This window comes from Lipotes vexillifer, unplaced genomic scaffold (assembly GCF_000442215.2).
Source record: "Lipotes vexillifer unplaced genomic scaffold, Lipotes_vexillifer_v1.1 scaffold71, whole genome shotgun sequence".
Taxonomy (NCBI): domain Eukaryota; kingdom Metazoa; phylum Chordata; class Mammalia; order Artiodactyla; family Lipotidae; genus Lipotes; species Lipotes vexillifer.
In genome coordinates this window covers 7,301,760-7,326,859 of record NW_006793703.1, presented here as the reverse complement: position 1 = coordinate 7,326,859, position 25,100 = coordinate 7,301,760, and the positions used below count along the sequence as shown (strand labels likewise).

Sequence of the window (25,100 nt, the reverse complement as noted above, 5' to 3'; positions counted from 1 at the left end):
TGTGGAAAGTTTTTGAATATGCAAGGAAACAGTAGGGCATGTTCTGTAGCATTCTCTCAAGCCTCTAGGAAACACTGCTCTTGTGAACTTCTCTGATTCCCTCAATCTTATGGCTGCTTGTGATTGCTACGTTCTAAAATCCCACGTTATCCTCTGCCATAGAATTTACCACACGCCACCACCTTCAGCCTCCAGAACTGTAGTCACTGGTCTCCTTGTTGATCTCCGTATCTGTCCCTGGAATCTAGTCTGTTTGAGGTCAGGGACTGTGTCTTATTTGACTTCGTAGCTCCAGCACCTAGCTCAGTAGAAACTCAGTAATTAGGGATAAGTGAATGAGCTCTTACATTCTGCAGGCAAAGAACTGGTGTCTGGACCTTGGAGAAGAGCCTCATTTTGAGGAGAGAGGAGGAGTTAGGGAAGGAAGCAGTGCTACATTTGATCAGAGGAGAAAGAAAAGAACCAAAATAGTATATATTCTGTCACGGGAGTCAAGGGAAAAAGGGGAGACATTTTTGAGGAATTATCAAATGCCACAAAGAGATCGATGAAAGTTAAATTAAAAATTAATTTAAAAATTAAAAAGAGTTTGGGGGTTTGTCAGAGTCATTAGTGGCCATAAAAAGGCAAGATGGAAGCAGGATCTCGAGGGGTTAAGGAGAGAGTACGAGATGAGGAAATGGGGGTACATGCACTTAGAAGTGAGGCTGCAAAAGGAAGGAGATTTGGAGGTGGCCAAGCAGAATGGGAGAACCAAAGCCAGCAGCCTCACTAGGAAGAACTGTTTTCTTTTGAAGGCAGAGATCGGAGATGCCTTCACCACCCATCTCTGGCCCTCGGGATGACTCAGGGACTCTGCTGGCATGTAGGCGATGGAGGGATGAGCCACCTGAGCATCCTGGTGGTCAAGTCAGTAGTACATTTACTCCAAAGCCGTGTGCACTTAGCCCTGCTCTAAGCCCTTTGAATGATTTTGTCTCTTTTAAACCTGTATCCTCCCTTCTTCCCCACAGGAAACATGGTGGAATGGTGCTTACCTCAAGATATTGACCTTGAAGGCGTTGAGTTCAAGTCTATGGCCAGTGGGTCCCATAAAATTCAGTCTGATTTCATGTAAGTACTGCTGATTGCAAGTCTTCTCTGTACCATTTCCTCTCACTCTGTGCTTTCCCCCAGAGAATAAGGGCTCTCATTGGGGCATTTTCAGGAAGTGTGTGTAAATGCCCTGAAAATATATACTGGTTTGTGTTTTTATATCAGTTTTCTAGCAAGAAGTTCCCAAACTTTCATTAGGTTCTCGATGAGTTTCATGATCCAAAAATGTTAAGAACTGCCATAGAGGTTCTCTCTCCTTTCCTAAGAAATGCTTGGGCCTTGCTTGAGGTTTGGCTTTAATAAAGGAATAGAGTTTTCGGTTGCATTTGGGTTAACTTAAGACATGTATGTGCTAAAACTTGAAATTCCAGCTTTAAGTAAGGCCAGTTTGTAGTCCTGTGTAATTAAGATTCTTGTGAGGAACAAATTGAGAGAATGTCAGGGTGATGGAGTAGCTTTCATCTTCTCATTGGACTGAAACCATGACAGACATAAGTGTGAGAAACGGGAAGGAAACAAAGTGACAGCTCTGGTCAAATGTTCTATTTAAAATGTCAGAGACTCAGGAAGCGAGGAGAGTATCAACACAGTTTATGCTAATAAAACAGAGGTCCCCCCATCAGGTCAGTTTTTATGCAGGAGGAGAAAGGCTGTGTCCATGGTCGTGGGCGACTGAGTAGCAGGCTTTGCAGAGATCAAGTCCTGGCTCCAGCGGGATGACCCTTGGCGAGTTCCACAATTTCTTTGAGCCTTGGTTGTCCCATCTGTGAGGTTGAGGGGCTTGGGCTGATAGTCCCGCTGAGGTTCTAAAAAACGTTTTTCTCAGGCTGAGTTTTCTCACGTAGAGCCCTGGGCGCAGTTATGTCTTTTGTTCGCGACTGCATCTCAAAGGCAAAACACAAAGTAAAATGAAATTTCTCTCTCTGATTTCGAGCCACGCTACACATTGGGTCTATTTTAGCTATTTCCGAAAGGGGCCCTTCTTTGGCCTGGCCTGCTTCGCCAACATGCCTGTGGAAAGCGAGCTGGAGCGTGGCGCCCGGATGAAATCCGTGGGCATCCTCTCTCCATCCTACACCCTGCTGTACCGGTACATGCACTTCCTGGAGAACCAAGTTCGGTATGTGGCTTACATACGGGGTGGGGTGCAGGGAGGGCAGAGGCAGCAGGGCTCTGCCAGTTGGTGTGCTGTGATGAGCCCTCAGTGGTAAAGGCTGTCCATCAGAACATCAGATTCCTCACCAAGAACATCCATGGCTGTGTCTCACACCTCGGGTGGTAGTCTTCGTGTTTCAACCAGCATCCTGCATAAACGATTCTTCATCCTCGAATGAAAGTTGGGGTAGATTTTGCTTTCAGCTTATATTAATATTGTCATCAATTTTTTTTTTTTTTTTTTTTTGCGGTACACGGGCCTCTCACTGTTGTGGCCTCTTCCGTCGCGGAGCACAGGCTCCGGACGCGCAGGCTCAGCGGCCATGGCTCACGGGCCCAGCCGCTCCACGGCATGTGGGATCTTCCCGGACCGGGGCACGAACCCGTGTCCCCTGCATCGGCAGGCGGGCTCTCAACCACTGCGCCACCAGGGAAGCCCTTGATGATTATTTTAATAGCTCTGTCGTGCTAGAGCTGTCCCATTAGTTTGCTCGATTATCCCCTGTGGTTAAGCAGTTAACACGCCTCTAATTGTTGTAACGGCTGCTCTACGTTTTGGAGCTGTGATACATATTCTTCTGTATTTGAAATATTTCCTCAGTTTTGTGTCTCAGAAGTAACATTGAATTTAAAAAAGAAAACACATTTTTGTTGGGATCTTGACACTTTAAAAAAATTATTACTGCTTTTGAAAAATTAATTTCCCACGGAGGCAATACATTCTCGTGGTTCAAAAGCCAAAAATTATAAGGAGGTATTATATTAGAGTCCTGGCTAAATGGTGATAACGGAGACCCCAAAATACACTGGCTCAAATAAGACAGAAGATTCTTCCCCATGTAATGTTCTAGAAGTAGGAGGGTGTTCAGGGTGAGCAGCCTGCTGTCCCCACAATTCAGGGCCCACGTTGCTTCTCTTATTATTCTACCATAGCCTAAGAGTGATTTTGTGTTCTAAGGTGTCCTTCTCACCTGTTTGAAGCTGCTCACCACTACCATGTCTGCATTCCAGCCCGTAGGGAGGAATGAAGGGCCCGGAAGTTGCATACATCGCTTCTCATATCCCATTGTCAAGTCCTCAATCACAAAGACACACCTGACAGCACAGGACACTGGGAAAGGTAGTCTCTAGTTGGGTGACCTTGTGACCAGTTAAAATTCGGGGGCTCCTGTTGCAAACAGGAGGAAGAGAAGAATGGATTTGGAGGAAATTTTAGCAGGCTCTGCTGCAGTTTGCCCCCCTGGCGACCTGGGTATCCGTGTGTACTCTGCTTCCCAGACATAGAGCACATTCCTCCCACCCCGAGACATCAGAGAGTCTCATCTGGTTAATGTTTCTAGTCTAAAATCCAGGGTTTCTGTGTGATTTGAGGCAATCAGGACATGGTTCTCTTATTCTGCAAAGCTGTGAAAGAACAGTCAACGTCCTCCATTCCCACTTCCCAAATGCAATATAGAAGGAGAGAAGGAACCACGATACAAGCTCCCATTTGAAAAAGAAGAATGAGAAATAATATGAGTGGTTGTTAGTCCATAATAATAATGAAATTTGCTGAGCAGGGATGGCAGAGACCCCTTGTCCTCACAGAGCAGCATGCTCCTGGCTACACCTTGGTTCTGCTCACTAGAATCCCCTTGTCCATTTTCCTCCATGGCTCCTGGCTTTGCCTTCTGGGGCTCCTTTATCCACTTTGTGCCATAACCACTTTTGAAGCAGGTATTGGTGAACATTGGAGAAAGCTGCATGGCTTTGGAACATGTTTCCTGCTGGTGTGGATTTGGGGGTCTAGTGATTTCTTTAAGGGTTGAGAAGTCAGCGGCTTATATAGGCCAAGAACATGACAATACAGATGAGATCCGGCGATTTCGGGGTGGTATGGCCGTAGACAAGAATGTGACAGTACAGATCCCTCAAAAACTGAATAGGCTTCTTGGTCTGTTTGCTTCCACCCAATTCCATGTAAAAATATCTACTGCCAAAGATCTCCTCTGGGTCTTAGTTTTTAAGTCAGTAGATGGTGGCCTAGTTACTGATCACGGTTCTTGGCCTATCTGTCTTTCCCTGGTTTTAATGGCAACTACCTTGAGACTGTAGCCTAAATCTGGGCTTTATAAATGGGCAGACTCCTGTGTCTGGGAGAGTTTCTTAGAGGCTTTGAGAGAAATTCTTACCTCCTGCATTTTTCTTTCTTTTTTCTTTTTTTTTAACAGTTTTATTGGAGTATAATTGCTTCACAATGTTGTGTTAGTTTCTGCTGTATAACAAAGTGAATCAGCTATACGTATACATATATCCCCATATCTCCTCCCTCTTGCGTCTCCCTCCCACCCTCCCTATCCCACCCCTCTAGGTGGTCACAGAGCACTGAGCTGATCTCCCTGTGCTATGCGGCTGCTTCCCACTAGCTATCTGTTTTCCATTTGGTAGTGTATATATGTCCATGCCTCTCTCTCACTTCGTCCCAGCTTACCCTTCCGCCTCCCTGTGTCCTCAAGTCCATTCCCTACAAATGCGTCTTTATTCCTGTCCTGCTGCTGGGTTCTTCAGAACCTGTTTTTTTTTTTTTTAGATTCCATACATATGTGTTAGCATACGGTATTTGTTTTTCTCTTTCTGACTTCACTCTGTATGACAGACTCTAGGTCCATCCATCTCACTACAAATAACTCAATTTCATTTCTTTTTATGGCTGAGTAATACTCCGTTGTATATATGTGCCACATCTTCTTTATCCATTCACCTATCTGTCCATGGACACTTAGGTTGCTTCTATGTCCTGGCTATGGTAAATAGTGCTGCAGTGAACATTGTGGTACGTGACTCTTGAATTATGGTTTTCTCAGGGTATATGCCCAGTAGTGAGATTGTTGGGTCTTTTAAGGAACCTCCATACTGTTCTCCATAGTGGCTGTATCAATTTACATTCCCACCAACAGTGCAAGAGGGTTCCCTTTTCTCCACACCCTCTCCAGCATTTATTGTTTGTATATTTTTTGATGATGGCCATTCTGACTGGTGTGAAGTGATACCTCATTGTGGATTTGATTTGTATTTCTCTAATAATTAGTGATGTTGAGCATCTTTTCATGTGTGTGTTGGTAATCTGTATATCTTCTTTGGAGAAATGTCTGTTTAGGTCTTCTGCCCATTTTTGGAATGGGGTGCTTGTTTTTTTGATATTGAGCTACATGAGCTGCTTGTATATTTTGGAGATTAATCCTTCGTCAGTTGCTTCATTTGCAAATATTTTATCCCATTCTGAGGGTTGTCTTTTTGTCTTGTTTATAGTTTGCTTTGCTGTGCAAAAGCTTTTAAGTTTCATTAGGTCCCATTTGTCCATTTTTGTTTTTATTTCCATTTCTCTAGGTTATCTCCCGCTTTTTGGGTACAGAGGAATTGGGTTTTTCAGTCCCATGGGGTCCCAAATATTTCAAGCCTCAATTAATTTATATTGCAGAACTCAGAATGTACACCCTTACGCTGTATATCCCACCATTTCTGCTTGCAAACTGACTGAGTCTCGCTTATTTTCCTCTTGCTGTTGTAGTAGTAAGATGAAAACTACTAAAAACTAAAAACATCAAGGAGCTATCAGTGCTCTGTTTCTCACTGCTTCCCTTAAAGTTACAAGTTCAGATGATACAGGGCCCGTCTTCCAAGTTATTGAAGTTCTAGGAAAGTTTTTTTTGTTTTTTTTTTTAGCGATCTTCCCTTTCTAGCTACTAAGCCAGTGCTACAGTGTGGTTTTTTTTTTTTTTTTTTCCTTGCGTTATGCGGGCCTCTCACTGTTGTGGCCTCTCCCATTTGCGGAGCACAGGCTCCGGACGCGCAGGCTCAGTGGCCATGGCTCACGGGCACAGCCGCTCCGCGGCATGTGGGATCTTCCCGAAACGGGGCACGAACCCGCGTCTCCTGCATCGGCAGGCGGACTCTCAAGCACTGCGCCACCAGGGAAGCCCTACAGTGTGGTTTTTGATACTATGGTAAATCATTCCTAAATATCATTTTCTGCGTTAGCTCAAATCCAGGCTAAGTTGCTATAACAAAGAAACCCAAAACACAGTGACTCAAACAAGGTGGAATTACAGCTTTTCTAGCATGACAATCCCAGAGGAAGGGAAGCAGTCCAGTGTGGCAGCTGGCTTTGTTCCACTGGGTCATTTCTGGGACCCAAGTCTTGCTGTTTTGTATCCTGCCATCTGCTAGAGTATTGTCCTCCCCCACATGGTAAAAGTTGATTCACCATTACTAGGTCTTGCAGGAAGGGGAAACCCCCAGGAATCCCAGAAATTGGACACATCGCTCCTGCCCACGTTTCATTGACTTATTCTTAGTTTCTAGCCACACCTATAGCAGCAGGACAGTCTAGGAAATGGGGTCCTTAACTGGGTGGCCACATGACCAGCTAAATTTTGGAGGGTTCTGTTACTAAGGGAAGAAGAGAGTGGCAGTCTCAACCACTGGCATAAAATGAAGTCTTCACCCAGTTCCCATATCCATCCAATAATCCCAGTAATCACTGCTGATTTCCCATGTATCTTTCCAAAGTTTGTGTATGTGTGTATACAAATACAAATGTATATTCTTATTTTCCCTCTTTTCATACAAAAGGTGGCCTGTTATACGTGTTGTTTGCACCTTGCCTTTTTCATTCAGCAAAATATATCTGGGAGATCTTCTCATATTAGTACGTGGAGAGCTTCTTGATTGTTTCTCACAGTTGTGTTACAAGCCCTGTGTAAAAGAACCGTGCTTGCTCTCTCAAGTTGCTTTTACTGATAGACATTTGGTTGTTTCCAGTCTGTTGCTGTTATGAGGCTGCACTGAATACCTATGAGCAAGTACAATTTCACACATGAGTAGTATATGTGTACATTAAATTTCTAGAAATGAAATTGGTGATTCAAAGAGCATATGTGTTTGTAATTTTAATAGATATTGTCAAATTGCTTCACATAGAGATTGTACCATTTTACATGCCCAGCAGTAATGCAAGCGAATGCTGTTTCCTCACAGCATTGCCCACACAAAAATACAACTTGTGGATTTTTGGCATTCTGATTGGTAAAACATGGTACGTGAGTATAATTTTAATTCGCAGTTTTCTTAGGAGTGAGGACGAGCACCTTCATACATGTTTGAGTCATATATATTTCCTCTTCTGTGAACTGTTCCGAGCCTTTGCTACATTATTATTATTTTTTTTATTTTATTTTATTTTATTTTTTTTGCGATACACGATGCCTCTCACTGTTGTCGCCTCTCCTGTTGCGGAGCACAGGCTCCAGACGCGCAGGCTCAGCAGCCATGGCTCACGGGCCTAGCCGCTCCGCGGCATGTGGGATTTGCCCAGACCGGGGCACGAACCCGTGTCCCCGGCATCGGCAGGTGGACTCTCCACCACTGCGCCACCAGGGAAGCCCTGCTACATTATTTTTAGATCGTTGGTTTTTTCTTATTAATTTCTAGGAGTTCTTTGTGTAATACGGAGATTTATTCTTTGTGATATGTTTTCCACTTTGTCGTTTGTCTTTTAACATTACATTTTGTCATGCAGATGTTTTTCTTCCTTGAGTTCGATGATATTCCTATGGCTTCTAGATTTTGAGTCATAGCTAGAATGGTTTTGCAGTTTGATGATTAAAGAGGGCTCAGGATAACATGAGAGAAGGACTTGCCTGAGAAGGTATGAGGAAAAGAAAGAAGCGTAGTGATGTAAGCCCAGGTCTAGGCAGGGGTGATACTTGACTGCAGCAATGACTTTTATATAAATTGACTAGACTTGATTTTTGAAAACACTGAATCCATGTTTTATATTTATTCTTACTTACGATATCCTAACGTTATTTGTTAATATTTCATCCATAACTCTTGGCTTCGATATCTCCCTAGTTAGAGAGTCTTTTCTATGACTGTTTCTTATTAATCAGAAGATATTGGAGAACTACTATATACTTTTAAAGGATTAATTTTAAACCACATTTTTGACCTTGCTTAGATCATGATTCAAACAACCTACTGTAAAATAACATTTCAGGGACAGTTGGTATAATTTGAAAGTGGACTGGATATTAGTTTGGATTAAGGCCCATTATTTTGTTTAGCAAGATAATGCCGTGGTGGTTATGTTATTTTTTAGATAGACTTTATTAGTTAGAGATGTATGCTGACATATTTATGGATAAAATGTTATAAGAGATTTGCTTTACAACATTTCAGGAAAAAGAGTGGTGGGTGGGCGGGAGGATAGGGTATAGATGTAACCATATTGATAAAATATTGTTGAAACTAAGTGGTGGATAATGGGGTCTGTTATTCTCTTCTTTCTACTTTTTGTTTGTTTGAAATTTTCCATATTGAAAAGTTTAAAAAGACTAAATATAAAATTAACATAGAGTTATTGCAGAAAACTGAAAAATGGACAAAGGCTAATGGGAAAAAAAGAACGTTGGGCTTCCCTGGTGGAGCAGTGGTTGAGAGTCCGCCTGCCGATGCAGGAGACACGGGTTCGTGCCCCGGTCCGGGAGGATCCCTCATGCCGCGGATTGGCTGGGCCCGTCAGCCATGGCCTCTGGGCCTGCGCGTCTGGAGCCTGTGCTCCGCAACGAGAGAGGCCACAACAGTGAGAGGCCCGCGTACCGCAAAAGCAAACAAACAAACAAAAAGAACGTAATCCCACTAGCCAGACATATCTGCTGTTAACATTTATATCCTTCTGGTCTTTTTACCATGTATAAATGTGTACATATACATTAATTTAAAAAAAAAAAAAAAAGAACGTTGAGGTCGTTCAGTATGTAAATTTTCTAACCGAAAGGTACGTTAACCTTTCACTGATCTTGAGTGATGATAGTCCTCGTCGTCATTTTGCTGGTTCCGTAGCGTCTCAGTATACAGACGGATTACAGGTTATTCAGTTGTTTCACTGTTATTGGGCTTTTAGGCGGTTTCTTATTTTTCACCACCGTGAACATGAGTATCCTTACAGGTAAATGATTGTTCATATACAGATCCTTAGGCCTCGTTCCTAGAAATGGAATCATTGGGTTTCAGGGTACATACAGGGTACAATTGGATACAGATTTCAAGTGACCCTTCAGAAAGGTGGTACCATGTTGTACCTGCACCAGCAGCAAGTGGGAATACCTGTTCTGTACTTGCAAGGCCAAAAGACAGACTGGTGCAGAGCAGTAAAGAGTCCACAGGAGTGATGAAGTGTAATTGCTGTACAGAGGCATCTCTGATACTTACATTGGGTGCATTATTGCCTGGTGTGGTGGGGAAGGGAGGGTTAGTTGCAGTGGGCATCAGCATGGACACATAGCTTATGTTGTATCAGTGAAGGGGCTGCGGGCGTACGTAGCACCCCAGTGTCTCTGGTCCTTCAGGGGAATCCTTGATCTGGCCCAGAGCCCGTGGCTTCAGGTCAGTAGTGCATATTGTGCCGGTTACTCTCTCATTTTTACATTGTCGTGTCTCTTGGGCAGTTTCCATAGATACTTGGGCTGTATTCCTTAATCCATGTATCTGTGTAGGTAAGGTCACCAGGAAGGCCTCCTCCTGAATCACCTTTGAAGCCCAGCTTATCTTCCAACACTCTCAGCCTTGTTTCAGTACCTTTGGGTTTATCTTGGTGTTACACTTTGATAATCAATCTTGTTTGTTGCAAAATCTATATGGTGTTTAAAATTTGAGGCTTTCATAAAACAGTTGTTTAACATTTATCCGGGAACTACCAATTTATATTTATGTCCGTGCTCGTGTTCTGTATTCCATATGATTGCCTTGTTCTGTCCCATCAGCCAGTGGTATAGGCTGTCAGAGGACAGGATCCTGAAACTAGCTTTTTGTGTAAGAGACCCTAACTTAATAGTGGGCTTTTCTTTAGACTCTTGGTTCAAGTATAGAGTTTAATGTAGTCAAACAGGTAAGACAGTTAACTCAGAAGCAAATCAACAAGGAACCTAGAAAATAGTAGCCAAAACATAGTATTAGAAATACAATAAAATGCTTCCCACAGTTCTTTTTAAGGAAATTAGGTCCTAATGAAAACACCTTTGAACTTAATTGTCTGTTATTTTGTAGTAATCAAGCTTTTATCCCTTTGACACATCCCTGAAGGGTGTCTGAAGTCGGCCATCAGAATCGTTAGACACAGCTTAGCCCCCATGGATTTCCCATCTAGCGTGTGAACGTTTGTAAGAGTGAAAGAAATGATTATAAGCACACATACCTCCAAGGTCATTTGTTATTACATCACACGACTGCCTCCTTTTGCAAAGCTTAAAACAAAATGTATAGGAGCCCCCAAATTAGAGAGCTATCACTCAGAGGAGAGTTTATTTTTGTAATCTTTTTTTGGGTGTACTTGATGATTTTTTTTTTCTTTTTAAAAATGTAAATTTGGGGCTTCCCTGGTGGCGCAGTGGTTAAGAATCTGCCTGCCAATGCAGGGGACACGGGTTCGAGCCTTGGTCTGGGAAGATCCCACATGCTGCAGAGCAACTAAGCCCCTGCGCCACAGCTACTGAGCCTGTGCTCTAGAGCCTGCGAGCCACAACTACTCAGCCCGTGTGCCACAACTGCTGAAGCCCATGTGCCTAGAGCCCGTGCTTCACAACAAGAGAGGCCACCGCAATGAGAAGCCCGCGCACTGCAAGGAAGAGTAGCCCCTGCTCAACGCAACTAGAGAAAGCTTGCGCGCAGCAATGAAGACCCAGTGCAGCCAAAAATAAATTAATTAATTTTTTTTAAAAATGTAAATTTGCCCGAAGTTCTCTTCCAGGGCTTGGCCTGAATCTTCCCCATTTACCCACAGTTTTCAAACCCTCCCTGTGCACCTGGCTAGACTCTGCCCCACGTGCTAGGGAGGAAGGAACCTAGTGTTCTGTGAGGGGCTGAGATGTATGAGGCCCATTTTCTGCTTAACTCCATTTACACCTCAAAATGATATCGCGGTGTTACTAGTATCTGTGTTTTTAAGGCGGGGAAAAAAAGCAGATTTTGAAAAGTTCAGTAGCTTGACCAGGATCTCACAGGGAAGAAGTGGCAGCCGTAGCCTTGACATGAGGAGCTGTACGTCCCTCTGGAGCTGAGGTGTTTGGGGGGCAGCTGGGTACCGGTTGGATTGTGCAAATCTTGAATCTGAGTTTGTGTCAGCGTTTGGAGGAAGCCGGCAATGACAGGTTGGGGGCATCATTGCCTTTCAGCCATCATTGTACCAGGGCCAACCGTAATTGGCAATGCCTCCCCTTGCTCAGTAAAGCTATATTTTGATTCTTTTTCAGTGTCAGAGAATAGAAATTATAGGGTTCTAAAGAAATTTAAACGGACTAAAAAGGTTTTAGTGCCTTTTATTTCTCCCTGTATTAGTTTCCTAACGCTGCTCTAACAAAGTACCAAAAACTAGGTGACTGAGAACAACAGAAATGTATTATCTTACAGTTCTGGAGGCTAGAAGTCTAAAATCAAGGTGTCAGCAGGCTTGATTTCTCCCCAGGGCTCCGAGAGAGAATCTATTCATTGCCTCTCGCCTATCTTCTGCAGTCTTTGCTCTACCTTGGCTTGTAGATGCATCACTTTGATCTCTGCCTTCATTTTCACATGGTGTTCTTGTGTGTGTGTGTGTGTGTGCGCATCCAAATTGCCCCTTTTCATAAAGACACCAGTGATACTGGATTATGGCCTCATTTAAAATTCAACCCATTGTGCTGTCAGTAATCATAGTGCCAATATGGTACCCACGGTCCTCCTGAAGACAGGATTGGGTTCTCCATTGTCCAGATGCTCCAAGGCCTCAATGTTGCTTTCTTGATTCGGGGGTTAGTTGACAGACCTACCCACAGCCGAGTCTCTGCCACCCGAGCAGGCTAGGTTGGGGAATAAAAGAGATTCTGAGCTTTTTATTATTACTTGGTGCAAAAATTATAAGCCCTTCGTGACATCCAGTAATTGTTTTCCGTTATTTGAGACATTGAGGGGTACTCTTCCGTCTTATTCTTTTGTATCAGCAAAGCAAGAACACGAGCGTGCTTTCTAAACAAAGAGCAGCTTTCAAGCAGGGAATTTGTGGTCTTCCAAGTTACCCCTTCTCTGGGAAGCATCCTTTGCTCGAGAACAATAGACATTAGTTACAGTCTGTTAATTCCTCCCGTTTCCCAGGGGGAGGGGATTGCGGCCACAGCGCTGTTGGGGAGTTTCAGAGACTATGTTAGAGTTTTTCATAAGGAGCTCCTATAACACCAGAGGAGGCGTTCTAGGCGACCTCGAGAAGGGGGTCTTTTAGTTTCTCCAGGCCTTTGCCCTCCCCACCCCCACCAAAGTATTACTTCCCTTGGGGCCAGGGAGTGAGTGGCAGGTCTGTGGGAAGAGCCATTCTCACTGTGCGTGTGTGTCGTGCAGACACCAGCTGGAGACACCGGGACATTACTCTCGTCTGGCTGCATTCTACGAGGACAAGAAGCGGGTGCTCCATGCCAGTCCGGGGAGAGGTGGCAGCCTGCCTCCTGTCTACTGGCTGCCTTCCATCCACCGGTACATGTACCCCGAGATGAAGGTAGGTCAGCCCCGGACTTAGGTCTGGGGACAGCAGTTGTTGATTATTGTTTTCATGAATAAGGAAATTGTGTCTTGGGCTGGTGCCCACAGTCTGCTTTTGATAGAATAGGATTGTAACCTAAGCATTTGATTCTTTTAAAACATAAGGCAGGTTATCTTAAACTAATATGCTTTCTAATGCTTCTGTAATCATGGTGCAGAGCCGTATTGATAGGCCAGTTGTGGTGGACTCCTGGTCTAGTGATTGCTTCAGGCAGTTTAAAGGCAGACATTTGAACTAAAGATGAAGCGTTTGAGCAGTTAAGGTATTTCTTAGTTACAGTAGTTGCGGTATTCCTTTATTGTGTATTTTCTTTCCGAAGCACTTTGTAAATACTAGAGTATGTTTATTTACCATTAACGACACACCCAACCCAGTGTTAGGCGTAGGGAGGGTACAAAGATCCCCCCTCCTCCTCCTTTTCCCCCCATCCCCCCTCCTCCATCCTGCGCGTCCTCCTTCCCATCTCCCGCCCCCTACAGGTGGTCACAAGATACTTCAGTGGAAACTTCAGGCTCCCTGGCAGAGAGATTATGCCATGAGTTCTAGAGAACTCTGGGAAGGCATCTTGCAAGAGGAGTTGGTCCTTGAAGTATTTGGCTGGGGGAAAGTGAGGGGAGCTAATTCCAGACTGAGGGGAAGGCATGAGCGACAGTGGGGACCATGGTCCATCACTTTGTCAGCACCTTCTGTGAGTTAGATATTCTGCTGGCTATTTATCAGTACCTGCTGCAGCACTCTTTAAAGTGGATTTTTTTCTTTTTAAATCCATGTTTTACAGATAAACCAGTTGAGGTTTATAAAGGTTCAGTGACTTGGTTAAGGCCTTATAGCTAGTAGGAGATAGAGCCAGGATGTAAACACAGGCCTGATGCCAAGGCCCGCGCTCACTCCTTACCCCACTCCACTGCCTTTGTGAGGTCGTGGGCGTGAGAAAGCCCAGGGCAAGTTCATGGGATGTGAGCAGAATGGTTTGACTGGGATTGAATTTCAGCGTCAGCTGGCCAGGAGAGAAAGGATTGGAAAAATAGGTTGGAATCAGATTGTAGAGAATCTTAAATACTAGACCATGGAATTTGAACCTGAATAAGTACCAGTTATGGTCTTGTTAGGAAAACACAAACTATGTCAGATATTTCAAACTTATTCAATACAGGGAATTGGTAATACAGGAATTGGAAAACCAAAGGCACAGAAAGGTAACAAGATAACCTAAACACCAGAAATACAGACAGTGGCTACCACCCTATATTAGTTATCTGTTGCTGCATCACAAATTGCCCCCAAATTAATGGTTTAAAACAGTACATATTTGTTTCTGTGAGTCAGGGATCCAGGCATGGCTTAGCTGGGTCCTCTGTTTCATGGTCTCTCATGAGATTGCAGTCAAGGTTGGGATCTTATCTGAAGGCTTGACTGGGTAAATATCTAATTCTGAGCTCACGTGGTTGTTGGGAGGATTGAGTTCCTTGAGGGCTGTTGGACTGAGCGCCTTGCGGACTATTTGTTGCCCCCAGTGGGTCTCTCCGCAACATGATGGCTTGCTTCATCAAAGCCAACAAGTGAAAAAGACTGTTGGCGAGATGGAAGTCATAATCCTTTGTATCTAACTGTGGAAAGTCACAGCCCTGCCACGTGCTCCCGGGGCTGGAGTAACAAAGAGGGAAAAGTGACGTTATCAAAACCGCAGGAGCCGGAGGAGGGGCCCTGCACTGCTGGCGCTCAGACCGCTGGCACTGTGCACCTGCAACGTATTAAGACATTTTAAGTGTATAGTTTGGTGAATTTTTTACAAAGTGAACACATACATAAAGAAAAATTTTAAATAAGCTTATAAAGTAGAGGTCAGATATAAGACTGTTACAGAGGGAAAAAAAAAAAAAACCTGGAAAGTGAGAGGAAGGCAGGATCGCAGTCTCTGAGGCCCAACAGTGGCTGGTATATTGTTCCCCCAGGGAAATGGGAAAGTGGGAGAGAGACAGAAATGGGGGTAGTGAGTCACGGGAGCAGATGCATTTCCTAGGGGGCTGCAGGTAAAAGGTGAGGGACGAAGCGTGAACCCCGAGGGGCTTGCCAGCAATGGTGAAAGAACAGGAAGAGGAGAGCGTACCTGGCATGAAAGGGCAGAGGGAAGACAGGTGGGAACTGGGCAAGTCAAGAGAAGCAGCTGCAAGGCCACGAGAAGGGAAACGGCTTGGAGCGAAAGCAGGAGAAATGTCGGTGGCGCAGTGCAGCTGGGCCGGAGACGGCTCGAGGCGCAGTCTGCGGGGCCTCCTCTCTCCGAAGTGAGGAGGGCCCCTCGCCGGGCCCAGGAGGGGCTGCTTCTCGTACCTGCAGGCCTCCACACGCCCTCCTGCAGTCCCCTGGAACCCCCTACCATCGCGGCTAGTATCAGCCTGGCCTTTAAGGGCTTGTGCACCCGCCTCTGCCGCCAGCCTGTACACTGTGCCAGGGCAGGGCCTGGCCTCGTGTTCATTGTGGGAGCCAGACTGCTTAGCTCAGGGCACAAAGCGAGCACGTGGGAAATGCTTCTTGCCAGAAGGCACACGTGTCCCTGAATGAATGAATAAATAGGTACAGGCAGAATTGAGGACTGCTGGTTTACTCTAGGATTCTAGGGCCCAGGACACATTTGGACAAAACCCTGTCAGGCCTTCATGCAGGGGAAGCACACGTTTAGGGCGTGAAGATAAGCAGAGTGGGCGCTGAGAAGAACCTGAGGGGCTTTGGCTCTGTTCTGTCTGGTTGGCGGGCGGAGGCCGGTGTGGGCTGAGCGGAAGAGTCAGGAGAAGGGAGGGAAGCAGAGGATGCGCGGATTTCACGAGAGAGTGCGACTGGACGCGGTGAGCAGCCGTGGTCGTGCACTGCCCCTCCTCCCGGAGAGCTGGGATGTGGTGGCAAAGGAGTGGCGGAGGGCAGGCGGGGCCCCTCGGGGGACAGCCCTTCCGCAGGCACGGGGCGGGGGGTGGCTGTGGTGCGGGGCGATGCCTTGGGAAGGGAAGCCCTCTCCCGGGTGGTCCGGAGGAGGGGGCCTGGCGGAGCGCTGCGGCCACCCCGGGGCTCGGGTGGCGGGTGCCCCAGAGGGCTGCCAGGTGTCACACCCAGTGCGCGGCCTTGGTGCCGGGGGCACCTGCCTCCAAAAGCGCTCTCACCTGCGTCCCGAACGGCTGAAGAGCAGTGTCACTTCTGACGCTTTAGCATGAAAGTGACCTTCCAGAAGGCTCACAAAGCACCTGGCTTGAAGCCTCATGTCTCAACGGCGACAGTTGTGGCTGCTGCATGTGGCTTTTCCCACGTGCTAAGGGTTCCACACAGTTTTTCTCAAATGGTCCTTCTAGCCAGATGAAGGATGTGACAGTGGTCTCCTGATTTTACAGATGAGGAAAGAGAGCCCGAAATGTTGGCTGGCTTTCCCGAGGCTTCCCTGTGAGTAGAGGGCAGAGCAGGACAGGTCCCCAGCTTTCCCCTGGTTCAGAGCTCGAGCTCCTGACCCTGGGATGTGCCTTGGCGGCAGGGGCCCGGGAGGCGACCCTCAGGGTTGAGGGTCCTCGCGTCCAGCCCTGAGAGGAGGCGGGGGTGGGCTTAGGTGCGGGGGCTTGTGTCGGGGAGCCCCGTGGGGTAACCTGTCATCTGTGCCCACACGCCATCTCGCACGGGAGCCGGGTCCCTGTACGCTTGGGGTCTCACCCGGAACTGTCGGCGCATCCTTTTCTTCCTTCCGGTGCTCGGTCGGGTTGGGAGCTGAACGTTCTCACTGAGGTGTCCGTCACCTCGGAGAGCGTCTCAGAAGTTACGTGCAGCTTCGCTTCCTCCGTGCCGCTCCCCCGGGTGAACTAGTTTATAAGATCCCTAAGCTCACGCTTGGGCGTATGAGGGGAGCTGCTGAGTGATGGGCCTCTAGTGTAAAGAGCAGACTTTGAAAGTGAAAAATACCATTTTACGGGGAAGTAACCGTCCCTTATTGAACCTGTTTGCTGGTACCTTGTTTTTTTTCTGTTGTCGTTGTTGGCAGGGTAAGGGGTAGTTAGCATACACCTGTATTGAATATTTTTTGCAATATTTCTAACAAGCTATTCCCCTCCCACCCCCTTTCAATTTTTTCAGATCACACACCCAGCTGGCTGCATGTCTCAGTTTATTAAGTTCTTTGGGGAACAGATACTCATCCTTTGGAAATTTGCCTTACTTCGAAAGCGCATTTTGATATTTTCTCCCCCTCCAGTGGGCGTCGTATGCTATAGAGGTAACTAGAAGCCAAACTCAGGGTCTCTTCCCAAGTTCTCTGCAACAGAAACTGCCCCAGTCTTTCCAGTGTTGACCAAGGCCAGAAGGGATTGAGTCATATCAGGGCCTCAGGGGTTTTAAGCCTGGGAGTGACGCGGTTGGATTAGTATTGTAGAATGTGGACTCTGGCAGCACGGAAGACAGATCGGGTAACACGTCAGTGGTCTGGTGAGGGAGAAGGGTCTGGGTTAAAGCAGAGAGGATGGATGCTTGATATGTTTAAGAGAGAAACCTGGCAAAGCCTGGCGTCTGGGTTGTAAGGTTCTGATGTATGTGAGGTAACGGAGGCAGAATCTAGGATGCTGAGGACGGTGAGGCCACCAGGCGGGGGACCAAGGAGGAGCAGGTGGGGGGCAGTGTGACAGAGTTACCTTGGACGTGACGAGTGTGTGCTGCTCTGAGGCCTTCTCGAGCGGTACTCTAGGCACTGCTACAGTTGGGTCAGGACCTCGGGGGACAGGCTGGGCCACAGAGACAGACCTGGGGGTAGCACAGAGGCCGAGCTGATAGCCAGGGGGCGGGTGCCGTCATTTGGGGAGAATGTGAGTGAGGAGGGACGTGCCAGCGTGTAAGAAAGATGCAGGCCTGGGAGGTGAGCCAGTGAAGGCGGAAGGCAGAGGGGGTGTTGGCGTGCAGTCAGAAGAGGGGAGGGGACCAGGAGATGCGGGGGTCGCGGTGGGTAAGAGTTCTGAGAAGGGAGAGGGTCACCACCGCCAAATGCTAAGCAGGGCCTCGTGAGACGAAGACTGAAACATGTCCGTTGGGTTTGAGCACCTTGGTGGAGCTGACAGCTCCAAGAAGGTGGCTGGCAGGCTGGGACAGAGGGGCCGGAGGGGCCCGGGCGGCCTCACCTCCGCTGTCCCCGCAGTGTACTGCTGCTGCTGCCTGGCCAACGTCTCCCTGCCTGGCATTGGGGGCACCGTTCCCGAGTCCAAGCCTTTCTTCTATGTGAACGTGGCCGACATCGAGAGCCTGGAGGTAGAGGTGTCCTACGTGGCCTGTGAGTACGGGGCCTGCCCCATCCTGCCCGCACATCCCTGGCGGGGTCGCCCGGGGCCCTCCTTCCCGGCAGTATCGGGCTGGTTCCCTGTAGGGCCGTCCTCCGGGGTCCTGCCGTCTGAAGCCCAGCTCCCGCAGGCACCACCGAGAAGATTTTTGAGGAGAAGCGGGAGCTGTACGACGTCTACGTGGACAACCAGAATGTGAAGACGCATCACGACCACCTGCAGCCGCTGCTGAGGATCAACAGTGCCGACCGGGAAAAGTACCGGCGGCTCAACGAGCAGAGGTAGATCAGAGCCCGGGGCTGCGGGGCTGCCCTTGTCGGGGCAGCTGGGGGGTGGCTCCCGTCAAGCCCGCCTGCCGCCCCTTCCCTCGGGGCACATTTCTGCCGCTCTGCCGGGAGCCGGCGTGAGGAGGCTCCCAGCACATGCCGGCGGGCGGCAGGCCCGTGTGGGGAGACTCCCTTCTGGCAGCCTCTGGAATCTGTGAGGCCCGAGGAAGCGTGTTGCTATCAGTGGCGAAATAAATGGCCTCATCACCTCATCCCTATTTTATGACAGTTAGGAAAGGTGGTCACTTGAGTGGGATTACACACAGGCAGAACCAGCCCTGGACTCCAAGCCCCGTTTATCTCTGCTGCTCTCCCTGCCTTTGGACGGGGGCCAGGGTGCATGTGTCGCTCTCCTGAGAGGCGGTGGCCCGTGCAGATGCCTGGCCAGTGACCTAGCCCATCGCTGGGGTGGGTCCTCGTAGCTGCGCCAGAGGCTGACGGGCGTCTCCTCCCCGACAGGCAGATGCTGTTGTATTCCCAGGAGGTAGAAGATTGTAACCCTTGTGAAGAGGACCTCTTTGTGCTGTAAGTCGGCCCAGGCGGCCGTCGCGGGCCTCCCCGTGGGTCCCTTAGCACTAACGGCTTTAGCCTGGATCCCTCCCGTGTTACCTGCTGCAGCCCAAGGATGCCCTTTATTGCCACCAAGGGCACTTAGAGCTGGGCTCCACACAGAGTCAACCTGAGCCTCAAAATGCTGTTACGGGGACCCAGAAAAGTTAAAAGCAGCAGGGGAAGGTTTTTAAGAGAAAATGGGAGTCCGCGCAGCTGTCTTCCTGCTGGGCATTTACATCCAGATGTCTGCTGCGTAGGAGCTCTGTGTGTCCCTCAGGATGCAGGGACTTCTCATTCCATTGCTTCCTTTGAATGGAGCAGTTCCTTGTACTGAGTATTATGGGCTAATCAGAAACTTAACTCCTGAATCGAAGGACATTTCTTTCCTTCAGAGCTGTTGGTGGTCAGGGTGGGAGCCATGGCCTTTATACCTCGTAGCACCGATCTCATTCATAAGCAGCTGTGTGAAATAGTGCTCAGTGATAAGAACAGAATTATAATTGAACCAGAAATAATTTTCCCAGCTTCCGGCTTGGTCTTCCTGCCCCGCCTCCCGGGATGGGGGTGGGGAATAGCACTTGCAGTTAGAACTGTTTCTGGCTTTGATATTGGCTTTGATAATTCAACAAAGGTGCAGTACTTTGATTCTAATAAAGTGTACTTTCTAATGCATACATGCTGTTTAGCTGTAAAAGTATCTGGGAACTGAGCAGAGAACCAGCAGTCTCATCAAGGCTTGACACAGTCTATTGAATCTGACATTCCAGAGCACCCAGAGCTGCTTTGGGCACTAGGCACCTTGCTCTATGGAACACAGCTGAAAAGTCTAGACAGTTAATGCCTTTTCTGACTACAGTTCATGTATTCATACAGTACTTTAAGTTTGTGACATCCAAATCATGCTCTGTGCATAATTAAAACAGAAAAAGCAATCGAAAGCACACAGCTGCGTACAGATGGTGGTGAGCTGTGGCGATACCGGTACCTCCAGGCTGACTCCCCTTCTGCCTTCACTGCCCGCTCCAGCAGGGCTGGCTTCAGGTGGCCCCGTGCCCGCCGCAGCGCCCCTGAGCTGTGTGGGTGCCTCAGGGCCTGGAGAGCCAATTCAGAGCCCTTCTCTGCCTCTAGGAAGGCTCACCTCCTGCTGCGGGCTCTACTTACCCAGCCAGGGCTTTGAAGGTGAATTTCACTTTCTCACATTAAGTCTTGACCTCAGAACTGCGTTATCAGTTTTTTTGGTTTTGTTTTCTGTCCTCCTCTTCCCTTTATGACTAAGCAGAAAGAGAGGAACAAAGTTTATGGGGGCCTCTCCCTACAGCTGTGTTTAAACCCCTAGTGACCTCCCTCTCAACAGGAAAATAAATTTTTGCCAGTCAGGCCATCAGTTGCTTAGAGATTTTGCTCATTGTACCATGGTTAACGCCAGTTCTTTGCTGACCTTAGCGGCACTTGAACAACCGTTTAACTTTTATCCTGTTTTCTTCTTTTAAAAGATAATGTCTGAGTTTTGAAACCATTTAAAAGTACATCAAGCAAAGCAGTGTAGTTTTGGTTCCCCATGTGCGGCTTACTTGGTGAGCTTTCGTGTCTTTTCTGCCCTCCCTTTCCCACGTCTTGTCTTGTGAATGCAGGTTTTTCCTAGAGCAAAACAATCGGATATTTCAGACTTTACTGGAGGTGTCCGCCAGTCAAGACAAAACTCTGACAGCTGAGCATGCCCGGGGCATGGGTCTAGACCCCCAAGGAGACCGGAGCTTTCTTATGGACCTGCTGGAGGCCTACGGCATTGATGTCATGTTGGTCATTGACAACCCCTGTTGCCCATAGGAAGGATGAGTTCACCCAGGCCCCAGATGGCCTCATTTTTAATTAAGTTGACACAAAGGAATACTGTTTATACTTCCAACAAATGTCACTTTTGCATCGCCTTCCCTCCCTCCCTCCCTCCCAAGAGGTAAGATGAGAGCACCTTGGTTTTGTAGGTCGTTGAAAGCTACCGCCTTCAGAGCTGCCGCCGGTTTGGTCTTAGGAGTTATCAAAGAAGATTCTCTCATTGCCTTGTTGAGGGACTTGAGGAGATGGGGCGAAGGCCGCATATCACCAGGCGCGGGCCGAGCTCTGGAAACGTGGGGCTGGACTGTTGAGAAAGTCTGTCTGGTCTGTTGCTTGACATATCAAGAATAAGACAGCTGTCCATCCAGTGTGGCGTTGGTTGTCCTGAAGCAGAAGCTAGACCAGGTGGCCTTTCAAGGTTATTTTAATCAGTTCTGGGAGTCTAGTCTTGGGATCAAATCCCTTTTCCTGTCTATTAGAGTAAATCTGTGTTTTCTCTGTTCACATAGGTAAGAGACTTCAAAGAGGGACAAAGGATATTTCTGTCACCAAGTGTGAGCTTCTCTAAGGACAGATGACAGGGAGAGGTTGCTTCTCAGTCACCTGAGAGCTAAAATTGTAGAATGAAGCCTTGAAACCTTTCTCTGAGTAAGTTAATGGTGGCCAATCCACGTAATAGTCCTTTTTCTCTGAATCCCCTCCTCTTGGGGACGGGCTGGCAGATTCCTTCGGGCCGATGTTAACAAGAGTGTGTACCAGTTTGGAGCGCTCGCAAACAGACTTCTCTTTAGCAGAGACGACATTTGTCGAGCTGAGTAATTGGGACCAGAGATGTACAGGTTTGTTAGCAAACGTGGCAGTCCCTCCACCCAGGAAAGTAGTTGGGAACCCTGAGTGTGAGTGATGAGCTCCTCTGCTTTGCTCTGGAGCGTTCTGACCTGGGACAGCTCCTGTCGGCCCTGCCTGTTCTCTTTGGCTGGGGCGTTCAGTGGTTGCCAGCTTAGGTGAGACAGCCAGTCTGTTAGCCAGAGAAGCTAGCTCCTGGAGTAGCGTTTAGGTCTTTTGGGGTCTGTTTAGGATTTTGACTTGGGATCCTGGGTTGTTGGTGACAAATAACTTCTTGCCCTTCACCGTTCCTGCCTGGCTCTGTTATTGGAATAGCCATCCATATATTCCATGTCTGGGACCAAGTTCCAGCCAGGCAAATGTACACAGCAGAGAGGAATAACTTCCAAATAGATGGATCACATGTCTTATCTCAAGACTAGCTTTATAGGGCTTATTGCTTTATTTAAAAATATTTTCACTGGGGCTTCCCTGGTGGCGCAGTGGTTAAGAATCCGCCTGCCAATGCAGGGGACGCGGGTTCGAGCCCTGGTCCGGGAAGATCCCACATGCCGTGGAGCAACTAAGCCCGTGCTCCACAACTACTGAGCCTGCGCTCTAGAGCCCGTGCTCCGCAACAAGAGAAGCCACCGAAATGAGAAGCCTGAGCACGGCAACGAGGAGTAGCCCCTGCTCGCCGCCACTAGAGAAAGCCCATGTGCAGCAACGAAGACCCAACACAGCCAAAAATAATAAATTAAAAAAAAAAATTTTTTTTCACCGTAGCTCCTTGACATGGAATTGAAGACTAAAGAAATTCGCATGTGGAAATGCACACAGACATTGATTAATCAAGGTAGCATCTTTTATGTGAGTATATAAGTCAGTTGGGGCACTGAATAGTAAACTGTACATTTTTCTGCCCTGTGGCTTTAGCCTTCATTTCAGTAATACATATGTTTACAAAAGAAAAAAAGAATCTGTGTTTAGAAGCTGAAGCTTCACTGCCTTTTTCCTGGAAGAGTGACCGTCCCCTCTCGCCCCTGGAGAAGTGGCCTTTCTAACTTTGGTCAAGTCATGGTTACTTTTATACTTTCAGTGGTATCCGAAGGCTCAGGGCTTTCTGAGTTGGGGGTGGGTGGTCAGAAGTAGGGGCGGGCGTATAAGGGAAGGTCAGATTCTCGTGGAGGACACAGGCAGACCCTCTTTCTGTGCAGCTGGGGAATTTGTTGGGAGAATACTCTTTTTAAGCACTTCTGCTCCAGAGGCCTTCTGCGTGTGAACGCTTTTGTTTTTGTGGTATTGGAACTCCAAGCTCAGACGTGCTGATGTAAAGGTAGTAGGATGAAGATGAGATTCCTGTATTTCCCTTTGAATGGTGGGCCCAGGCTTCTGTGCTCCTTTCAGCTCCCTGCTGTCCTAGGCAGCTGTCCATCTGGCATCTCTGTGTGTCCCCCTGATGCTTACGCAGAGGTCTGGGCTGGGGGTGGTCCTGGGAGGGGTGCACCCATGAGGCAGTGCCACTGTGAGGTCATACGCACCCTGGGCTCGGCCGACCTTGAAGAGGAAACCCAAGAATTGGTTCTTCCCTGCATTGCCAGCTTCCTGTGGAGGGGGGGGGGGGGGGGGGAGGGAGGATTCCAGGAGCAAGTGATGTCTAAGCAGAGGGGGCAGGAGTCTAGTGCAGCGCCCTCTGCTGGGCCGGCCGGCGGGCTGTTGCCCTGTGGTTACCCTCGTCACTGCCTGTCGTCCCCCAAGAATGCAGATGTGGAGCCTCCTGCTTCCGAAGTCAGAGGTCACCGTTTGAAGGCTCCCGCCTTCTCCCTGATCTCTCAGGAGAGCAGCACCCACAGCGTCACTTGCTGCCAGGTCCCTGAAAGGGGAGTTCGTAGGTGAGGTATCAGGCACGACTCCCTGCACAGGGACGGCAGAAGCTAGAAGCCACACAGACCTGCTTTCGTGTCACTGTGGAAATATTTTCTGAGAAACCCCCTGCTTTTGTTCGGAAGCTTTGGAGAATGTCCCCCTTCCCTGCCCCCGAAGGAACAGGGCTTACCGTTACGACTGTGGCTTTCTGGAGCAGGTCGGGAGCCTCGGGTACACTGACTGATGGTGGCCTCCTGTCCCTCTAGACCCTTGGACCACCTCCCTCCCTCCCCACGGCCCACCGTGCCAGCTGGCTCGGTCCTGCTGGGGAACTTTAAGCCTGATCTAACGCCAAGCTGCGAGCCACGTCCTAACTTGGAAACACTGCTGACCTGAGACACGGGGGCTGCCAGGTCATCCCTGAGTCAAGTTAGAAGAAACTCTCGGTGGCGAGAGTCCTTGTGGGACCTAGAATCCAGGCTTGGGGTTTGTCGATGTCTGTAAGGTACGACAGAGTTCTGGTCAAATGGATTTTTCACTTGTGCAGGCTGGGCAGATGGTACCATTCAGCCTTTGGGACAATGTCCAGTTGTCCTCTGGATTAGGACTCTTCAGGAGTCAGAAATGGTAGGACTTATCTTTCACCAGACCAAAAAGTATGGGCCAAATAATAGTTTAGAATTAGCTTTGGCTTTTGCTAAGCGTGAAGCACTCCATAGGCCTGGTGTAGATCCCTTCTAGTGTTAAGTGCCTGTACAGTCCTTGGTGAGTTAGGATTGCTGTGGATCAGCAGGCATGTCTCCCGTAGCCATCCTTCATCCTGGCATCATGTCTTCCATTTGGCTGAAGAAGGGATGCTAAACTCATTGATATATCGATAGAAATAATTTAGCATAGGAATTTGCATTTATAACTTACCTTGTTTTGTCCCCCGTGAAAATCAAGATGGGGAATTTAAGTATAGCACAGGGTGCAGATAATTCTCAATACCACGTGTGAAGATTCATTTATCAGTGTAACTCCCTATGATATTTTAGCTAGAAGATAAAGATCAATGAAATCATAGCTGAATCACTGTTTTTCATTCTGGTGGTTATGAGGATGAACTTGCTGTTTGTCTTGATACACTGAAAGCCCTTCAAACGCAATAAAAAGGTAAGATTATTCACCTTTAAACCGAGGCCTTTGGGGAACCTTTTGTAAAGGGCAGTGAAGAGTTAACCTTTTAACGGCAGTACAGCAACCCTCCAGGAAGAGGCGGGGACCTCAGGGACTGTTTGTTTTGTTTTGGTTTGTTTTAAATGAAACTGCAGAGCCCAGGGAATGAACTGAGGCGCTTCCTCCACTCCCAGGACGGATCATACTTGCAGAGGTAGAGGACGGGGAGGGCGCTGCTGAATAAAGTAAGACAGTGAACTTGCTTTGGTGTGATGACAGTTCTCAAACAGGCAAGGTTAGTATGGGGACTGGCGTGTCTCACATGGGCTTTCATCTCCCCGTTAGCTTCCTGGCTGGTGGGCTCAGACTCTGCGAAAGGGCCAGTCCTCGGGTGTCCCTGCA

General features: G+C 48.0%; 1 protein-coding gene across 1 annotated transcript in view; it reads left to right on the top strand.

The window, feature by feature from the left end:
* The window catches only part of DENND11 (DENN domain containing 11), a 41,722-nt gene extending 20,879 nt beyond the window's left edge, over window positions 1–20,843 (top strand). The window contains exons 2-9 of the mRNA XM_007466627.1: window positions 1,014–1,113; window positions 2,057–2,215; window positions 12,652–12,805; window positions 16,952–17,090; window positions 18,000–18,131; window positions 18,269–18,419; window positions 18,924–18,989; window positions 20,648–20,843. Coding sequence (XP_007466689.1) covers window positions 1,014–1,113; window positions 2,057–2,215; window positions 12,652–12,805; window positions 16,952–17,090; window positions 18,000–18,131; window positions 18,269–18,419; window positions 18,924–18,989; window positions 20,648–20,843 — 1,097 coding nt within the window. The remainder of the gene's footprint in view (window positions 1–1,013; window positions 1,114–2,056; window positions 2,216–12,651; window positions 12,806–16,951; window positions 17,091–17,999; window positions 18,132–18,268; window positions 18,420–18,923; window positions 18,990–20,647) is intronic.
* The last annotated feature ends 4,257 nt before the right edge of the window (window positions 20,844–25,100 follow it).